Source organism: Hippoglossus stenolepis, chromosome 18 (assembly GCF_022539355.2).
Source record: "Hippoglossus stenolepis isolate QCI-W04-F060 chromosome 18, HSTE1.2, whole genome shotgun sequence".
NCBI classification, from domain to species: domain Eukaryota; kingdom Metazoa; phylum Chordata; class Actinopteri; order Pleuronectiformes; family Pleuronectidae; genus Hippoglossus; species Hippoglossus stenolepis.
Window position 1 is genome coordinate 12475829 of NC_061500.1, and position 19233 is coordinate 12495061.

General features: G+C 38.9%; 3 protein-coding genes across 3 annotated transcripts; 1 reads left to right on the forward strand and 2 right to left on the reverse strand.

Moving 5' to 3' along the window:
- The first annotated feature begins 1842 nt into the window (after positions 1 to 1842).
- On the forward strand, positions 1843 to 3763 carry LOC118125402 (gastrin-releasing peptide). The gene is made up of 3 exons (XM_035183912.2): positions 1843 to 2415; positions 3152 to 3384; positions 3472 to 3763. The coding sequence occupies exons 1-3, from the start codon at positions 2265 to 2267 to the stop codon at positions 3523 to 3525; spliced, it is 438 nt and encodes a 145-aa protein (XP_035039803.2). The 5' UTR covers positions 1843 to 2264; the 3' UTR covers positions 3526 to 3763.
- A 1394-nt stretch (positions 3764 to 5157) lies between these two features.
- rx3 (retinal homeobox gene 3) lies at positions 5158 to 8539 on the reverse strand. Its single transcript, XM_035183911.1, has 3 exons — positions 7810 to 8539; positions 7245 to 7471; positions 5158 to 6134 (listed from the first exon to the last, which is right to left on the reverse strand). Exons 1-3 carry the CDS (start codon positions 8072 to 8074, stop codon positions 5688 to 5690), a joined length of 939 nt encoding a protein of 312 aa, XP_035039802.1. The 5' UTR covers positions 8075 to 8539; the 3' UTR covers positions 5158 to 5687.
- A 3477-nt stretch (positions 8540 to 12016) lies between these two features.
- cplx4a (complexin 4a) lies at positions 12017 to 18054 on the reverse strand. Its single transcript, XM_035183946.2, has 3 exons — positions 17694 to 18054; positions 15460 to 15547; positions 12017 to 12980 (listed from the first exon to the last, which is right to left on the reverse strand). The coding sequence occupies exons 1-3, from the start codon at positions 17855 to 17857 to the stop codon at positions 12753 to 12755; spliced, it is 480 nt and encodes a 159-aa protein (XP_035039837.1). The 5' UTR covers positions 17858 to 18054; the 3' UTR covers positions 12017 to 12752.
- Positions 18055 to 19233: the final 1179 nt, after the last annotated feature.

A 19233-nucleotide genomic window follows, 5' to 3' on the forward strand; every position in this document is an offset into this window, starting at 1 on the left:
CCTCTTTATTAGCAGATTGATACACATGAAATAACCTCGCACAGAATTATGCATTTCGGTTTCTCAGAACATTTTCTTGGTGCACGATCATGCGCAGGATCTTGTTGTTTCACATAAACACAAAACGACAAATACTCCAGATGGCACCTGCTCTGTGAGTTCTGTACCTGCCGCTGCCCTTTGACCATGTGGTGAATCACCCTGTTTGGTTAAGGTCAGCCTCGGACGGGGATGTGATACGTTCTGAGCCCAAGATGCTCTCTAATATCCTGCCGGGGTGTGTAAGTGGATAATGCCCAGAGGAAACCTTTAACCTTTTCAACACAAAATGTTACTATACCTGCAAACGCCTACGCACACGGAACACATGGACTCCGTATCTGTCCTCATCTATTGTTATTCCAATCTGCAGGTCAATACTGTCATGAAAGGGGTCAGTCAAGTATGAGAATTTGTTTTTTAAGGGCCGATTAATTCACACTGTTGACCTTTCCAGAGGGTTCAATACACTGTAATAAGCTGTGCCGATAAATGATGTGGACCACACCATTCTGCATCGTCAAATATTTGTCTGTGGCAGAAATATTCCTCATTGTCATTGCATCTTGTTTGACTTGTGTTTGTTTTTTGAAAATTCTGCGTCATTTCCTCAGCTCTGAAAACAAGGGGATGTTTGGGAAATCGCATTTTATTCAACAATAGCAAGGGAGATTTCACAGAATGTTTCAAAATAAAAAAAAATAGAAGCAACAGGGAGGTTTGGATTTAACACTGATTTGTTTAAGTCAGTGTAGACAATAACTATGTTTATAGCACTTTACAATACTTAACTTGATTGCTGCTTTACTACTCCTCGCCATGTCAGTGGCAGATCCAACACTTTTTACTACACTATCTCACAGCTGTAGTTCATACTGCTTAGTTTGCAGATAGAGATTTTACAACAAGACACCAATGTGTTAATTTATCAGTCATATTGTCAAATCTAATTATGTGATATATAGTAACATTCTGAAATGGGGATTTGACATGATGGAGATGAAAGTTCTGCATTTCTCTGTACCAGAGATATTGAAATGACTGAAAGGACTTTTACCTTTGACAAAATGTTTACTGACTCAAGTTTTGTACTTTGTTCTAATTTGAAATCATAATAGTTTCCTCAGGCCACTTTTCATATAGAGCAGGTTCAGACTATTCCTAAGTTTGAAGAACTTATTACCCCATGATCTGATGGCTCAAATCAAGATATCTCATTGTAGACGAATAGAATTTTTTTCATCAGAAACATACTCTCATTATATTGTAAAAGTAGCCACGCCACATTTTATTATTTCTTCTCTATCAGCGGATGATCTGTAGTTTGAACTATATGCACAATTTGAATGGATTGAAAGGACTAACAAAGTGAAGCCGAAGCATCTCGATCGCCATCTGGCTGCAGGATAGATCATACATTCCACCTCCTCCATGTTAGTGGATTGGACGTACACGTCAAATAACATTTTCTCAAAGGTAGTTTCTGTCATTTTATGGACAGTTCTTATCACGGTTATGTAGTAAAAAAGTTTTCTGAAAAGTTTGATTTAATGCCTCATAAATAATTGGATCATACTGAATGTAAAAGCATTGTGAAAGTGGACGTTTTGCATGAGCAATACTTTTCGTAAATTCATGCATTTAGCCGAAAATAGTTTAAAGATTAGTATTTTTTACGTAAATCATCTGAGTTCTTCTGTCGTCACTGGTTATCGTGCAGCTTCCTCCTCCACGTGCACATCCTTGTTGTGACAGATGAAACGGAAGCAATTACACACAAAGAGCCGTCCATCACGGTGACGTGACGCTGACCAGCTCTGGACAAACAAGAGCAAAGAGCAGTGGTGTGATAATTACAGGCTGATGGATGATGACCATCAGTCTCCTTCACGTTCCCTCTCGTCCTGACAGCACTTTTTTAAAAAGCAGCTGCTGACGTGCAGCTGGATCTGGATGAGGAGGGGGGCTCTGAACTTTCGTCATTAGGGCTTCTCTGTCTCAGGCTCCGGGAGTGTAACTTCAACAAGTCCGCAGCTCGGACCGACTCCCCCTCTCCTCTTCCTCTGCTCTTCCTCTGCTCCTTCTCTCTCTGCGCCACCGCCTCACACAATTAAAAAAAAACAATAAGTCGACTATGGTGGAGGTTTGCTGAAGTTGCATCGAGCTGATTGACCGCGGCTGAGGATCCATATACGTGTAGTTTATAGGTCTGATCTCTGGGAACAATGGGCGGAGTGTGCTGGTGTTACTCATGGACCTGCAGACTGTGGCCACTTCTGATTCTGGCGACTTTACCCAACTGCGTGGTGCAATGCTCAGAGAGTCCGGCTGCTGTGGTGGGGAAGATGTACCCAAGAGGCAACCACTGGGCAGTAGGTAAGAACAACAACCTATTACTTCACAGGAGGTACACTGAGTTAACTGCAAGAGGAAATGTTGACTTAACATGAATTAGATTAATTGATTTAATTGAAATAAGATGTATTGATTTAATTGAAATTAGACATACATTTAATTGGAATTATACATATGTATTTAACTGGGAGAGGACTTCTTAATTTAATTGGAACAAGTTATGGATTCAATGACTAGAATAAGAAATATTGATTTAACTGAATTAAGAGTTATTGATTTAACTAAAATAAGACATCTTGATTTTAAAAGGAATAAGATATATGATGTAACTGAATTACAGGTTATTGATTTAACAAAAATTGATTTAAATGAAATAAGACATTGATTTCATTGAAGTAAGACATATTAATTTAATTCAAATTGAAAATAAACTTAATTTGCATGGTTTAAATGGAAATCTCTTACCTCCAATGAATTGGGTTTTATTCAGTTAAATTAAGAAAAGTGTCCCCTTTGGACAGGAAAGCTGTTTCATGTGAAACATCACTGAAGTCACTGCATTAGTTTCCCAAACATCCAGCCTTAATATGTGGTGGAATTAGAGTCTCTATTACTATACTTTTACTATTGCAGTGTGATTACAGATGACTGATCACTTATGGACGCATACTATGTTAGATAATTCTGGTTAGCCTACATGTAGTTCAATCAGAATATATACAGATCAATCTTCATGCATCTCTATCCAACCTTCCAGGTCACTTGATGGGTAAGAAGAGCATCGAGAGCCTGCCTGCTGACGTGCAGGGGACGAACCCCAACAGTGACCAGCTCCCACCCTCAGAAACAGAGCTGGACCGATTCGAGCCCCTGATGGAGGCTCTGATACAGCAGAAGAACCAAAACCAGATGAGGCCCCAGACCGCAGACAGGCGGCTCCGACTGCACAGAGGCTGGAGAGAAGAGGACAGAGACAAATATCTCAGAGAGGTCAGACTTTGGATTTTACCTCCTTACTGACCTTTAAGTGGTTTTGAAATAAGATAATAATTTGTGTTTTTCTCCATTTCATCACAGCTGTCAGACCTGTTTCTTCTGGCTTTGAAACTGCGAGGCAACGACTCCACCTGAGGGCGAGACGGATTCTGTTTGAGAAGCAGTCACCATCACCTGCTAAACACTGTAATCACATATCCACACTCACAGGTTTTTTTTTCTGCTGTGAAAAACTGTTTGAAACTGGAAGTTTATTTTAATCAGTGATTTCAAATTTCTAAATCATGCAGCAGTTTGACGGGCAGACTGGCCTGAAAACTATATGTCACATAAGCCAAAAAAAACCAGAATAAATTTAACGTTGTGATAACTGCATTGTTTACGTCTCATCATGCTTTGCACAAAAAAAAAGTAATTTCTTATATTTATCAAATATGATCATCTAAAAGTAATATTCTTGTTCACTCCAGGAGTGCAATAAGTGGGATGGACCACTAGATGGCACAAGAGCATCTGTAGTTTTGACGTTACATGTTACCAGTAGGATAAAGTATGAAGGGTTGACATGATCATAATTACAAATAAGAAGCGATCATGAGAAGATGATTATTGTCAATTCAATTAACTTTTATGCTGCTTTCCTCTCATCGGAGGGAAGAAGAGTCCCATTTAGGACAGTAGGATGGATGATGATGGCGACTGTTATTAGCCCTTGGGGCTTACAGACAATAGGACATGCTAATTGAAACAATTTGGCTACACACATCTTTCTCTTAAAGCCAAGGGACAGTTTTTTTTTTCTCTCTTCTGTTCCCTTCCCTCATTTTTCACGGATGATCAACCAACAATAGAAGTACAAGCCACTTTCGCCCCATCACTCATTACGAGTGTAATCCCAGGAGCGAATGGGAGACGGTTTACAGGAGCTAATGAGGATGAAATAAGTGGGTTGACGAACTCAGAGAGAGGAAGTCTGGGAGTTAAACACACATTCCCTCCATGCTGCAAGGATACGCTGCTTTACTTCAATGTTTAATGTTAAGTGGCTTTGCAGCTTTATAATATAACAATTCAGATGATTCTTTTTTTAAATCCAAAACTGTATTTACAGAAGGCATAGTGGGCCTACTTGAGCCCATAATGCCAAAGCTGAAGGGATTTTCACAGCCTTTGCAAAGTATTTTAGGTAAAAAACATAATCATTTAAAAAAAAAACAATCACAGCCAAAATCATCAACTGTTTCACTAGTTTTTCATTTAATATACAAAATCCTTTTTCTCACCAGCCTGATTATCATCCACCACTAGAGGGTGCTATATTCAGAATTTCCCATTTTGATGTGTGCTGAGTTTCTGCAGTTTAATGATGAAAACAAATAAAATCTGAATACATCATTGAAGGGATTTTGAAAGCAATTGCAAATTCTTTTGAGTAAGATTTTTTTTTTTAAAACAAATTTAAGCCCAAAACAACAACAAACCCTCCCGTGTCACTGGATTTGCAGTTAAAGTAAAAATAGCTGTTTTTGGAAAATGTTTTTCCTCCAGCCTGACAGTCTTTCCACCACTAGGGGGTGCTGTATTTAGAATTTCCCATGTTGTCTGCTGAGTTTCCATCCACTGTTTCCTTAAATCTCCAGTGTGGTCCATGATGCTCTACACATCTTTACTGACATGTGAGATCGGTGGATCACTCCAGCTCATAAAAGCTCCTCTGCTACATATTCCAAACCTCTCAATTGTGAATAATGTTCTGGGACAACTTGATTAGTCATTATTTTCTTTGTTGCTTTTACACACAGTTTATTGTATAAAGAAAATGTTCACATCCGATAAATCTTTCATGGTGAAAACTGAGAACGTGAGTCCAAAACCAAGTAGAGGGAAATGAGGAGTGCTCCATTTACAACAGTAGAATAAATACATACTGGTGGCTAGAAATGGAATCTCTATTTGTTCTATTGGTGACATGACACGGGGTAAGAATGAACGTGTTCTGAATGAACGTAAAAAACTTTAAAAACAGTTTGCAGAGAAGATAAAGGAGAAAAAAACCCAAAACAGAAAACTCTGATTCATCAGTAGTTCCATATTTTCACAGTAAATGTACAGTTAGTGTCAAACCTTTGCAGAAGGTCAGGTTAGGATGTGTCTAATCCTAGAAGTCAAACTGCACTTGTCACTTTTTCAAATGTCTAATACTGCAACCCCCTCAGCAGGAGGATAAAGTCACGTTTCCAAAAGATGGAACAGATGTATTCTGGTCCTTCATGTCCATTTCTGAGCTCCACTCAGCATCACCACGTCTTCCCAATACTCTGAATGTGTTCCTTCGCCTTCATCCTCAGTGAGGCTATACTGGAGTTCCTTGGATCAGCAGAGCACTGGTACGCCGGGGGTGGGGGGCACATAGAGCCGATGTGGGGCAGGTGCGGGCCATGTCCCAGGCCCTGGCAGGTGAGGAAGGAGGCCGGCAGGGAAGAGGGCACAGAAGGAGGAGGAGAAGGGTTGTAAGTGCCCGAAAGGCCCTGCGAGCCACCGATGAAGCCCGGGAGGGACTGCAGGGAGGTGGAGGTGGTGATCGGGCTGGAGAGCCAGGGGTCCAGCTGCAGGCCGGAGCCCAGGGAGCCGGTGGGGGAGCGGCTCAGGCAGAGCAGAGAGGAGGAGGTGTCCTGGAGCTTGATGGAGCTCACCTCCAGCTTCTCCTGCCGACGCCACTTTGCCCGTCGGTTTTGGAACCACACCTGAAAGAAAGAGGAGGATTTTTTTATTTTCAATGCACTTCAAATCATGATAACTTTGTTTATTCCTGTGGAGGGAACTGTATGCAGCAGCTTGGCCATCAGAGAGCGTCTCTCAAAAGACAAAGAGAGGAAGAGAGAAAGAAAGAAGAGACAGCTAGAAAAAACACAGGATGTAAGCTTAAAATATATTATGTAAAATATATTATTGTGTTTAAGTATTTAAATTCAATTCAATTCAATTTGATTTGAACAGACCTAAATCACATCAGACATTATCTCAAGGCACTTAACATAGCAAGATCGAGACCTTACTACTATGTGAACATTTAAAAAGACTGGATTAAATTATTAAATGTATGAGTGAAGATTTAAGCTTTTAAACTAAACACTTTCCTTCAAATTGTGATGCTGTAATCAACAATCGCATGTAAACATACAGAAATATTTCCAGAAGGGGACTCAAATTGTAATTTTTCCAATTTCCTTTAATAATGATAAAAATAATGATGTGATAAAAGCCCCATTTTCTTTTTACCTGAACCAAACCAAGAGAAAAATATGATGTTGAAATCATTTTCTGCATTTAAATGTAAACAAACTGTTAATGAAACACCAATTTGTCAAAATAGTAAAAATGTCTTTACTGATATAAACCATTTTAGTGACTGGTGGGTTAAAATAGTTGTAATTAATGGGATATAAGACAGAAAATTATGACGATTTTTATATATTTATAATATCATAGTAAGAGTATTGTCCTAAAAATCTAATTAATTCATTTAAAATTGAATAGTTTTAACCCAAAACAAAATTTTGAGGGAAAGATGAAACCTATTAAAATGTTACTTTTGATTTAGTTTTTTTAAAGATCTTTGGCATTTATTAAAAATATTGTTTTGTTCAATGGTGAAAATTATAATGACTATGTTTACACAGCCATCATGTGATCTTAAAATTGCTTTTTAATTGTTTCCTTCAGTTTTTCATTTGTAACTTCTCTAGCTCCTTGTAACTTTTGGAAGGTGCTGTATAAATAAAGTTTATTATGATCAGTAACAGGCCAATAAAAGTGTGATGAACAAAAGGTTTGTTGTATTTCCTGGGACATACCTGCACTCGGACCTCCGGCAGGTTGACCTTCATGGCCAGCTCCTCGCGGCTGTACACGTCCGGGTAGTGGGACTTCTCGAAGGCTCGCTCCAGCTCGTGGAGCTGGAAGGTGGTGAACGTGGTCCGGTTCCGACGGTGCTTCTTCTTCGGGTTCTCGTCATCGGACAGTTTCCCGTCGTCTCGGTCCGGTGAGTCCGGGCACACCGAGGCTTCAGCGGCGCACACAGCTGCGGAGACACGGACCAGAGTGAGGGGGGGGGGAAACATCCAGAAAGGTTCAAGTTATGGACAAATGGAAATAGCCAATCAACCAGCTCTATTTTTTTTTCCAAGTGTTGCTTATTTAATCTAAACTCTAATATTGTTTATTGCCACTCCAATCTGCTGAAGACAATTCGTTTTTTATAATTAAAAATGACTCCTGATTGCCAAAAATATTTTCTAGAGAAACTAACAGAAGGTGCCATTTTATGTAACGATTTTAAACCTTAAAAAACTACAAAGTCTATATGTATTTCTGCATTTGAAATCGTCTCGAGTCCTTCATTTAACTGAATCCACTTACTGTCAAAACTTTCTGCGTAAAGACTCTTCTTCCCCGGAGTCACGGTGACGCTCCCGGTGCGCTCTGCGTCTTTGGCCAGAACTTTTCCCGCCATGCTGTACGAGGCCGACTTGTGGAAGATGGTGTCCTCTTTAAATCCCAGTATGGCCTCGATGCTGTGGACCGTGGACGGGTTGCTCCCGGGGCTCTGAACCGAGCGTGCGGAGGGAGACAGGCGCTCATCCATCATCATCATGACTTGGGCAGGTGATCCAAGAAGCCACATTGGTCGGTGAGGTCTAAAAGATGGGGACAATTACGCACGGTCCAAATCCAAAGTCCAAGTCTTTCTGTTCTCTCCCGTTTGGTGAAGTTGTGGATGTCAAATAAAAAGTCTGAGGGATGTTGGGGGAACTTGCGCGCAGGACGCACACCAGCGAGGCCGCCTTGCGCATGTGGTTATGGAGCATCCTCAGAGGGGGCTTTTAAAGTAGCGCCTGCTTGCACGACCCCCTGCTCAAGCTGCAACCCCCGCTGCACGTCAGAGGGAGAGAGGACGTCCCGTGGGATTTGGCCCCGCTGGATTTAGGGGTAACTGTGCGCCCGTGGCACCGTGCAGCCTCCCGTAACTCCTCCCAATCTCAAGTGCATCAGTCGGTGGATGCTGCCTCTAAACCTTCTTACATAAATCTTAAAACCATCTTTCCACTCCTCCAGATGTCATGTCATGTCAGTCTGTCAAAAAAAAGAGAGGAAGATTATAGGCAAACAGATTAAGGTACAACAAAATCATAATTACAAGATTTCTGCTCAGGACATGGATTGCAAGATGACAGCTTAGTATTTAATCAAAGCGTCAACATATTGTTGCCAAAATGAATTGATATTTAATTTAGTTGAAGAATTATTTGTCTTATTGACCTAAAGATAAAAAAATAATCACACCTCTTGACTCACATTGAATGTAAGTATACGTTAATAGTCTCTTTAATTCAATTAAACTGTAAGCTAATGATTCCTAAACCAGACTTAAACTATATGTTAACCAGTTCTTACAGGTGTTGAGTCCAACAGGGAAACAAAGCCCAAACAATAACTATAACCACTTAACAGCAAACAAAGATTGACAGCAGTATAGTAATCCTACTTAAGGGGATTACATTATTTTACTCAAAAGGGTTAAAACCCTTAAAACTATTTAGGTTTTCCTAATCACAGAAGGTGACCTTATCCTTTGTTTGCCAGAGAGAGGAGGGAGGGGGGGTCGCTAACTGAGCACTCCTTAATTAACTCCAGAAAGTTGGGAGTCAATGCATGCAAATGTTATTTAAGCAGAAAAAAAAACTTGTTCCCTGGTCATCTCCTGCTTTTTGTGTGTTGTAATGATGATTTGTGGCGAATGCATGAGCAGGTTTCTAAAACAGATTTGAAAGTATCAGGGGTAAAAATAGTCAAACTCAATTTGATTCTCCTTCAGTTTCCAAATGTATTTCTGAATCCAGATGAGAACTTGTATTTTTTCTTTCTGTTGAAATCACCTTTACCTCGAAGTTGTGTGAATCTGTTGACAAAATGGCTTTAAATGTGAAAAGGCTAAAAAAATAGTGTTTTGTTTGACAAAATGTATGTTTCCATAGAGAAAACAGTGCTTGGCTCAATAAGAGAGATTTTGTGTTTTATGGATATCAAATATTTTACAATTCAATTTGTAACCACAATTTTAAATGACTTATCAGAGGGGCCCCTGGACCATGCTCTGCCCTCTGTGTGTTGAGATAGCTTCACCCCTGTCCACCTCTCAACCTTATCTATTAACACTTTATATCTTGTTTAATACGTAAATAAATCCAGTTTCATTTGTCTTCATGTGGGTGACAAGTCAGACCATGTCTTGTACAGATACAAAATAAAACAGATGTTAACAAATTATCTTTAGACTTGACACTTTAATATAAAGAATTCAGATATACAAGGTATAATTTTATGATTTCAACAGAAATTTCTCAATGTTTCTTTTAAAGGTACATTCAAGTTACACTATATAGCCTAAACCAAATTCTTTTACCCCAAAGATGTTATACATTCATTGACTGCCAGAACAGGCTTCATTATTCAGGGAGGGGGGGGCTGCACAAGATTTGGGACCCCGGTGCAGATTTGCTCCAACACAAGAGCATTAGTGGTGATCAGGCCTGGACTTATCACCACCTCTGAAGGTGCTGGATGCTGAGCTCTGTCCTGGCCCCTTGGTCCCTGGACCAGGAAGAGCTCTCCCACAAAACTGCAGCCATCAAGTTAAAAGCATGAACATATTGTCTAAAATATCATTATTAGCCAGTGTCAGAGAGAAGCTGCATTCAGTCAAGTGCCATAGTATAATTTTCTGATTCAACTCCATTATATGCAATTCTATACATCTGCATTTCAGAGGCAAATATGGTTCATTTCACTGCTCTGTAAAATAAGACTTTATACCAAACCTTTGCTGATTTATGGTTGATAGACTTAACTGTTTGTAAAGTATATACATTTAAAGTACAGGTCTTAAGAATAATATAACAATCGGAATGGGATTATTAATACAATTTTTGCTATCATACTCTACTCAAGGATGGTTCAGGCCCAAGCAAAGCAGCCCCCAGACCCTTTTACATAAGTTTCTATCGATTTCCATCAAATGGAATTTCAAGCTGCACATAAATGTGATGTTAACACTTTTAATGATAAACAAATGTTTCAATATGTTTTTGGTTTAGTTGAACGATCAGTGTTTTGGTCCAAGTTAATCAAACAGTCCAAACATTAGCATAACCTATAGGCTACTTGTATACCTCAATTTCAACCATATGTGCAGTACTTTTACAAAGCTAACTAGCAAATTTGACTATATATTACATTTAGCTACAAAATTGGAAATTTAAAAGTATCATTTGTATTTTTACATGTATTACATGTATTTATAAATGTTAGCAACTGTCTACGCGTCTTGAAACTCCACGAGAAACTGTGATGGAGTGGATGAGACTGTTTATGTCCTTTTGTTTCTTATATTTGAAGATGAATATGATCGACTCGTGTAATTTGCGGAGCTGATAGCTAAGCATTGTTTCCGATAAAAAGAAGAATGACATATCGGGCCTTCAGACTTTGCTTCGTCTGCTAATATCCCCATCTGGAGAGAGAGAGAGAGAGAGAGAGAGAGAGAGAGAGAGAGAGAGAGAGAGAGAGAGAGGACACAGGCTGACAACCTTGGCTGTGCTGATCCTATTAGATGGTAATCTCCAGACTTCACAAATCCACAGCCGTCGTTTCGACTTCATGTGAAACTCTAAATGTTGAGGATTCCTTCCTTCTTGCCTCCCCCCTCGTTCGGCCTAATCATCCCTAACAAGTGTTTGGATAATGCCCAATTAAATTAAGACTGATTTCTTCATTCACAGCGTAAGCTTTTGATTCAGGTAGATGGTTTTAATCGCTCAGTTGGTTCAGCTTCGTACGTTTTATGTTTGGACAGCAGAATTTCTACATGGCTGAGCATTCGAGAGGCTGCTAGTGAAATCCAGACGTAAAGCACCATGCAGCAACATTAAAGTGAATAATCATAGCAATTAGCCATTTTCCAAAACTAAGATCATTGATAGTTTAACCAATAATAATCATACATAAAGAAATTCTAAAATTCAGTTTTTGAGGAAATCGCTTAACTGCATTTCTAGTTTGATTTGAAGAACCAGTCGAAATTGTGTGAAGTTGTATGGTCACTTTTTGAAAGCATTTCAAAAATTGCATTCAAATATCAAATTTGTCAACATGCAATAAAGTTTCGAAACTGCAGAAATAGTTTGTGCATTTGAAAAAGATGTAAATGTAAATTAAGTTTGCGCTGGAGTATTTTCTAATGAAGTTTCAGGACAAACTAATTTCTAATCTGTCACGTGACACTGAAACTACGAACTATTCTGACCCTGTTTTAACGCCTGAGCTGCAATTAGCATTTTGTCCACAGGTCAGGTGAAACTGTCCAATCAGGGCTGAAAAAGATCAATCCTAGTTGCACACCCTGGTGCCAGTGAAGAGTGTAATCTGCTCGTGGAACAGGATTGAAACGCTATAATTAGCGCACGTTTATAGTAAACCAAACTCCCCCTGGTGGCTAGTCTGAGTATAGAAATACAGTGGGATTGCTCTCTGAAGAGGATTTTCAAGCTTCACGACACGAACAAACATATTTAATGTGTCCAATACACATCTTTATTTGAACATGACATTTTGTTTTCTCAGTTTTAAGTACCTCCATGTATTTCATCAGTGTTTATGTACATTTCTCTCACTGGTATGGAATAAATATATATGGAATAAGTGTATTGATATTATGATTTGTGCAAATCTGCAAATGTCTCTGCAAATGTTTCAGGCTCACTGAACTGCTGAAGTGTTTGTGTAGAGAAAGTAACAGTAATTCTTAAATATTGAAAGACAAAAAAAAATCAATCTAAATACCGTAATTATTTCAAATACCACATACAAAAAAAAAAAACTAGAATAACCAACAACCAAAAGGACAGTTGAAATACACAGACGAAACTGTCTCATTATATCACACACATTTTGAAATGTACTGTGACCTGTGACCTGTGACAGAGAAGTGAAAAGAAATACTTTGCATGGACGTTCAGGGAAAATCACATTATTTGCATATTATTTAACCTAGAAAACAGGGGAGACATGGGGCACCTTGGACATAATTTAAAATAGTTTCTGATTATTAGGTAACTGGGAAACTTTTACAATATATCCATTTTCCCAGATGCAGACTGGTAGAAGTAGCACTGTATCACCTTGAGGGGACCAGACATGTTTTTTCCTTTTAGACGGATGATTTGCCTTTTGAGTGCTTATAACAGATTCTACATGTTGACAGAAGTTTGGTCTGTAATTTCCAGGAAAGTGAAAAAGCAGGCCGTTCACATGACGGAGCACTTCTCCTCCGCTTTGGTCTTGAGCTCGGTGACGGTGGCCGAGGCCTTCTCCTTCAGCTGGTCCATGTCCATGTTCTGCAAGTTTTGAATCTGGCCCATGAGGGAGTCCTTGCCCTCCTCCTCCGTGGCGTCCTCGTCCACCATCTTGAGCAGCTCCTCGGGCACGTCCACGTCGTCTCCGGCCATCTCGATCATGTTCTCGTCCTGCTCGCTCTGCGGATGGTGAAAGCAACAGCCAGAAAACATGGGTCAGGACACAGAGACATGGACATATGACAGTAGATGGTGTTACACTATAAATCACATTAGAGATATTTGAAATAAGGAAATGTTTCTTTTTACACCTGTTCACAATTTGTGAACAGGTATATCCTCTGTGGTATACATCTATACTATTTTTCTCTTAATCATTTTTATAAGAGTTATATCTATAAAAAGTCAAATTATGTAAGGTCTTTCTGTTTAGTTGAGTGTTATTTTAATGTTAAAACAATGTCTGGTGTCACAATATGAGGCTTTCAGGTGTAGGAAGGACATTGTGTGTTTTCTCTGGTTATAACAGAGACTATGTATTTATAGTGTTGAATTATTATTTGCAAAGGTAAACAACCTAGAGGCTGACTTAAAGGATTTTTACAGGATTAACTTTCTGCCAGGCTGCCTGCTTTTCAAAAACATTTCTGGTTCCACTGCCACACTCAGGCCTGTCACACTGCATATGCCAGCCATGGCTTATGAGAGGATTTATCACAAAGCTAAACTATATTTAAACTAAAAAGTCAATATAAAACATCCACAACTTTAAAATAAAGTACATTTAGTTAATTCCTAACAAAGATTTTAAGCGTTTTCTACCTTTTTCACATATTTTTGTGATGCCCCTGTGTTCTTTGACCTCCCTCTCTCTGCACTAAGTGCTCCGGCATCATGGAAATGCTCAATTTAAAACCTTTTCCAACAAACTAAACCTAATCACTTAATATGTGGAAAAGTCATGCAATAGGCACTGTACTGTGACTACTTTAAACTTCAATCTGTGGGATTATCTGGGACCTGCCTTTAGCCTTTCCTCTCTGAATCCCAACGATAGTCTAAAGATATCTACTACTGTGTCGCACGAGACCCTAATGCCAGCGGACGGACGACAACATCTTCTTGTTTACTCACACTGCACATGAGATATATATGAATAAATAGGTGTTTTTCTAAATCACACTTGAGTTCACATTATGTGTGTCCCCAACCGTGTTTTTCTAAATCACACTTGAGTTCACATTATGTGTGTTCCCAACCCTTCAAAGATTAAAATAAAAGAATTTACAGAACAATATGCCTTTAGGTGCTTTATTGTGAAGATGAAAATCCATTTAAATGTATATTTCAGCTCTAATAGAGACACTCCTACAGGCTTTGTATGTTGGTCTTTTTCAAACTGCCATGCAATACAAACATCCTTTACAGAAAATAATTAGATTTATATGCATAGCTCCCTGCCATTGTCTCCGTCATAAATATGTTGTTTCAATTTAAAAGAGACAAACTGTGAAAGGAAATGAACCCATTGTTTAAAACTACAGATGCAAGAGGCTGTTAGAAAAGCCTCCAAGGTCATCGCTGCATTCATGGGAATAGAAAATCATCTTATCATAAAAACCTGTATTAGAAAGTGAATTTCCCATAAAAACACACAGTTCATTACAGGTAAGGCTGCATCAGCAGATCAATATATATCATTATAAGGTTCTAGATATTTATCTTTAAAAGGCTTAGATAAAATCACATCATACCTTATTTGCTCCTTCCATTACAGCTTATTTCTCTGTAAGATTCCCTTTTAAATCATGTAGCCGCTCATGCTACAATCACTAAAGTAGCTGTGGCTCTTCCTTGAAGCCGCTTCACGCTGCCTGTTGCTCCCTAATGAGCCTGGGACACCTGCTCAGCGGCATTTGGCCCTGTTAAGACTCCAGGTGCAATGTGGGACACATAGGCTGACGTCTCCGAGACGCTGCTTTGAATGTATTTGTCACTAATCTACTGGCATGGCCTCCACCTCCTGTCGACCAGGCTGCAGCTGCCAAGTCCTCCTGTTAGATAAAGGCAGCCTCTGCTTCACTGTGAAGCAGCTATTTGCCGCTCACGCTCAGCACAGTCATCAGATGCTGCTCTTTCTGCCAGTCACTGGAAGAAAGGGCCATTTAATAAGAGCTGACTCATATTTGTTACCAGTCCTTAATAGCAAATGGAGAAAAGGGCCATCTGATCAATATATATATTAAAAGAAATCCTCCAGAAACTGCAACTTGGGTCTTGTAAACTTGTAAAATCTCCTTTTTTGGCATGTAAAGCAGTTTACAACCATATATTAAGTGTTTTCAACACACTACAATGCAGTCATAGCCACATTTAATCCCTCTCAGGGCACCTGTGAGCAGATGTTCTATTTTTTTAAACACTGTTATAATAATCATTTAAATATGTCTAATAATGTTCTTATATGTCTTTATATTAGAGGTTTTAAGTGTTGACAAAACAGCATATTAAAATACACTTTTTTAATGAAGTGCTTATAAATATCAAATACATCAGTAGGTCAAAGCGATGTGTTACTTTAAGATCAACCATTATACCTTTGTGTTCCTCTATTAAGTATAATTTAAACAGTACAACAGTATGGATGCAAATCCCTTACCTTTGGCAGTCTGTATTTGTCTCTGAGGCAAACCCTAAGTGTGGCCCTCTCTGCCTTCTTGTGTAAGAAATCTGCATCTCTCTCCATCCTGAAAGAGACACAACAATAATATTAGTACAGCAACATTTACTGTCGGTCACAACAACATCCCATGTTAAAACAATATTATGTCTGTTAATCTCTTTTCTGGAGAACACGATATCTGCAGGTGGGATTTTGTGTCTCTGCATGTTTGTCTTCAATGTGTCACGGGTTCGAGCAGCATAACATGTTTTCAACATCCGGATTTGATGTGTTTCATTCTGTTTTACCTTTTATGTGTTTCCATCCAGTGTAAAGAAAATAAACTTAAACCTGATTCCACAGAGCTCATCGCAATATTCCAATATGACAAACCTTAGTAGCTAGGTAATCAAATGAGTAACCAATATGGTCTCAATATGTCCCAATGCTTAAATAAACGTTAAGTAAAGTTGTATTTTTTACCCTTAGTGTATATAAGTGCTTTGGCTTCAGGGCGATTCCATCAACAATTTCAACATCTACAACTGTATTTGGAGAAAACAGAAGTTTTTTGCATGTAATCTGTTTCAAATACAAAGCAACTTAAAAATAAACAAGGAAACTGTTTGAAAAGACTCTTGATCAATTTGAAATACGATCACAAACCTGGTCACATGATCACAAACCATTCAGCTTCAGATGTTGTTTTATTTTTTTATTTGCTGTGTTTATTAATTGTATTTTAGTAGTCTTTTATTTTATCTTGTATAATTCAGTATTTTGTACCTTTAAAATGTCATTACACTGCAACGAAACAAGGACCAACCCTCAGTGAATTCTCTAGTTTAAACAAAGGCAATATTTATACTTGACTCGTCTTGATGCCACCTTTATTTAATAGTTACCAAATCTTGGGGCATATTCACTTTTATGGGGTTATTTAGCTTTTTTTTTTTCAGTATTCCCCAGATATGCATTATGAAGTGTTTTGTATGTCGCTGAGGATTTGGTCCTTGGTAATGTTGAATTTCATGTATGCCACTACTGGTTAACCTCCCTTATATCTACAGAATATAAGATGCATACTGAGACTGTATCCTCTATGAAACAATAAAGTCAATATCATCGGTGTATAAACATCTGCAAAATCTAACACCATCAAAAAAATATGGGATGATTATTTTATTATTAAAAAGTGTTTTCATCCTCTAAAAACTTGTATGCTTAATTCATCAAAGGCCATTTCCTGAAGTCAATGTGGTTCCGTGCACTTTGTGTATTCCTATATCTCATGGCAGTATTCACGTAAACTTTCCCTCAGCCAATTAAAAATGGGATTATTAGGCCAGACTGAGTGGAGCAGATTTGAAATCAAGCCAAGATGGCACAACCTGAACTCCAGTCGAACAACAGAGTGCTGCACCGAGGTTTCTGTAAACTACACATTCATTAAAATGGCCTTTACTTTACAGATCATAGAGATACTGATACAAAGTCTTTTATTTCCCAACAACGGGTTTGTCTGCATCAGGAGTCGTGGTTGAGTGAATATGTGAATAGGGTTACTAAAAAAATCTACAATAATGGAGGGTGTTGTCATTTTAATTCCCCAAACATGAGAGTAGAGAGGCTGGATTAATCCTGTTATGTAATACAAGCCGACTGAATTTGATGCTTTAAAATCTACTGTTCCGCCAAATTTAGATTAGTCACATTTGTACAATCGCACAATTTACAGTATTTCTTCAAAATGCAATTCAGGATTGATTAAACACATATTAATCACATTGTGCATATTTTTATTACTGAAATATCTGCGCTATTGAAAAGAACTGGAAACATTAAAGTCCGTGTTTTCAACTGAATACTGAATTGTTTTTAAAACGAAACACTAAACAGAATGTTACCCATCTCGGCTCTTGATGCAGAAATTGATGACAGATTATGAGAGATTATTGATCCAGGTCCATCATGACCTCTAGTCCCGGTGGATTATTATGTAGAAATTGTAGGAAAAAAAAAATCAATGCATCGCTCCAAAAACTCACATATGCACAAAAAAAATACAAATGAATTGGTGTTGGATGGGAGTGTGGTTGCAAGACAGGGAAAGTTACACAGTGACAAAGTGGATTGCAGCTCTTCAAGGTCAGATTCTGCAGCCACACAGGTTTCCATGGACCAATGGCATCAATTCACAAAGGACCGTACAGTCCGGGTTGTTTACTTACTTCTCCTCCACCACCTGTTTTTGGTACTCTTCATACTCCTCCCGTGTCATCCCCGCTGCTTTGGCTGGATCTGTGGGGGCGGCCTCCTCTTCTTTGTCACCTCCACCACCGAGGCCAATTCCTGACAGGGGGTTCCCAATCATGCTCTTGATCAAGAAAGCCATCTCGACCTCTGTGACTGTTTTCTCTGCTTTCTGGTTGCAAGTAACGTCGCTGCCCCTTTATGGCGCCCTCCGCTTTGGCTTCCTATAGCTGTCAAATCCAGTGGTAGCTCTCTAGCTAACCTGCTGCTTGTCTATGGATCCAAGGACACACTGATGACAGGCAAACACACACACACACACACACGGTTTGCCTCGGCCATAATCTGGATTTAATCCCCCCTGCTCCACTACGCTAAGAGGCAGATGGCCTGTTTTCTTTCTCTATTTTTAAATCATGCAGACCTTGGTGGATGTTGTTGTCTTTTTTATTTTGGACATTTAGTGCATTCTGTGGCAGAGCAAGGTGCAGCATTTATCATTAAGAAATTGAGTTTTGCAGACAGGGGCCTTCACTTTGTGACCACACACACCCACTGCTGCTTAATCGTATTAGTAAAGTATGGGCCGGCCCGTGTGCAGCTTATACTGCTGAGGCCAAGCAGAGTGGAGAGAGAGAGAGAGAGAGAGAGAGAAGCGGGATTACAGTCATGTTTATCCGCACTGGAACCTCCCATCATGCCGTGCTATTGTTCCGTGGGAAGATGATTGACAGGAGGAGATATTGCTCAGGCTTCATTTCTCCATTTTATTTTGGTTACCTCACTAGTTCTGTCAAACGTTTCAGAAATGTGCCATCAGATGTGTCCTGTGATTTCTGGATTTCTGCTCAAGTGTAATCACACGTTCATTCTTTACTGCAAGATCACTTAGCTACTGATCAACACTGCAATGTTGTGGAAATCAACAAGGGCCTCTCTAGACATCCAAGGACACCTCACAATATATCATGAAAATACTGTAGGTTTAGTGTGAAAGAGATTAAGGATGCAAAGATCTCCTTTACCATTTGCTCCATTGACTTCATCTACATCTATGAAATAACCTGCAGAATATAGAATGCACGATATATAATGCATGTTTTTTTCAAGGAAAAGAAAGATGTGCAGCAACAACTACAACATTTCTCTGAATGTTGCTCGCTCCATGATTTTGGAGCAGAATTAAACATCAACAAATATTAGCTGTATATAGACATATGACATATGATGACTACGAATGTCTTTATACAGCTAATATTTGTCGATGTTTCAACAAAAATACTGAATTACATTTGCATCGATAGGAAACCTGAACTCTAATCAGGGATTATGCAAACACTGTTGCAGTTTGCTGCACATCTTTCTTTTCCTTGAAAAACACATACTTGCATTATTTATCGTATATATTCCATTTTCTGCAGGTTATTTTATAGATGAAATCAATGTCAATAAATTCTAATGGACTTTTTTTCCAGAGCAGCCATTTTGACATAAAAAAAGACAAATGTAAAACAGAAA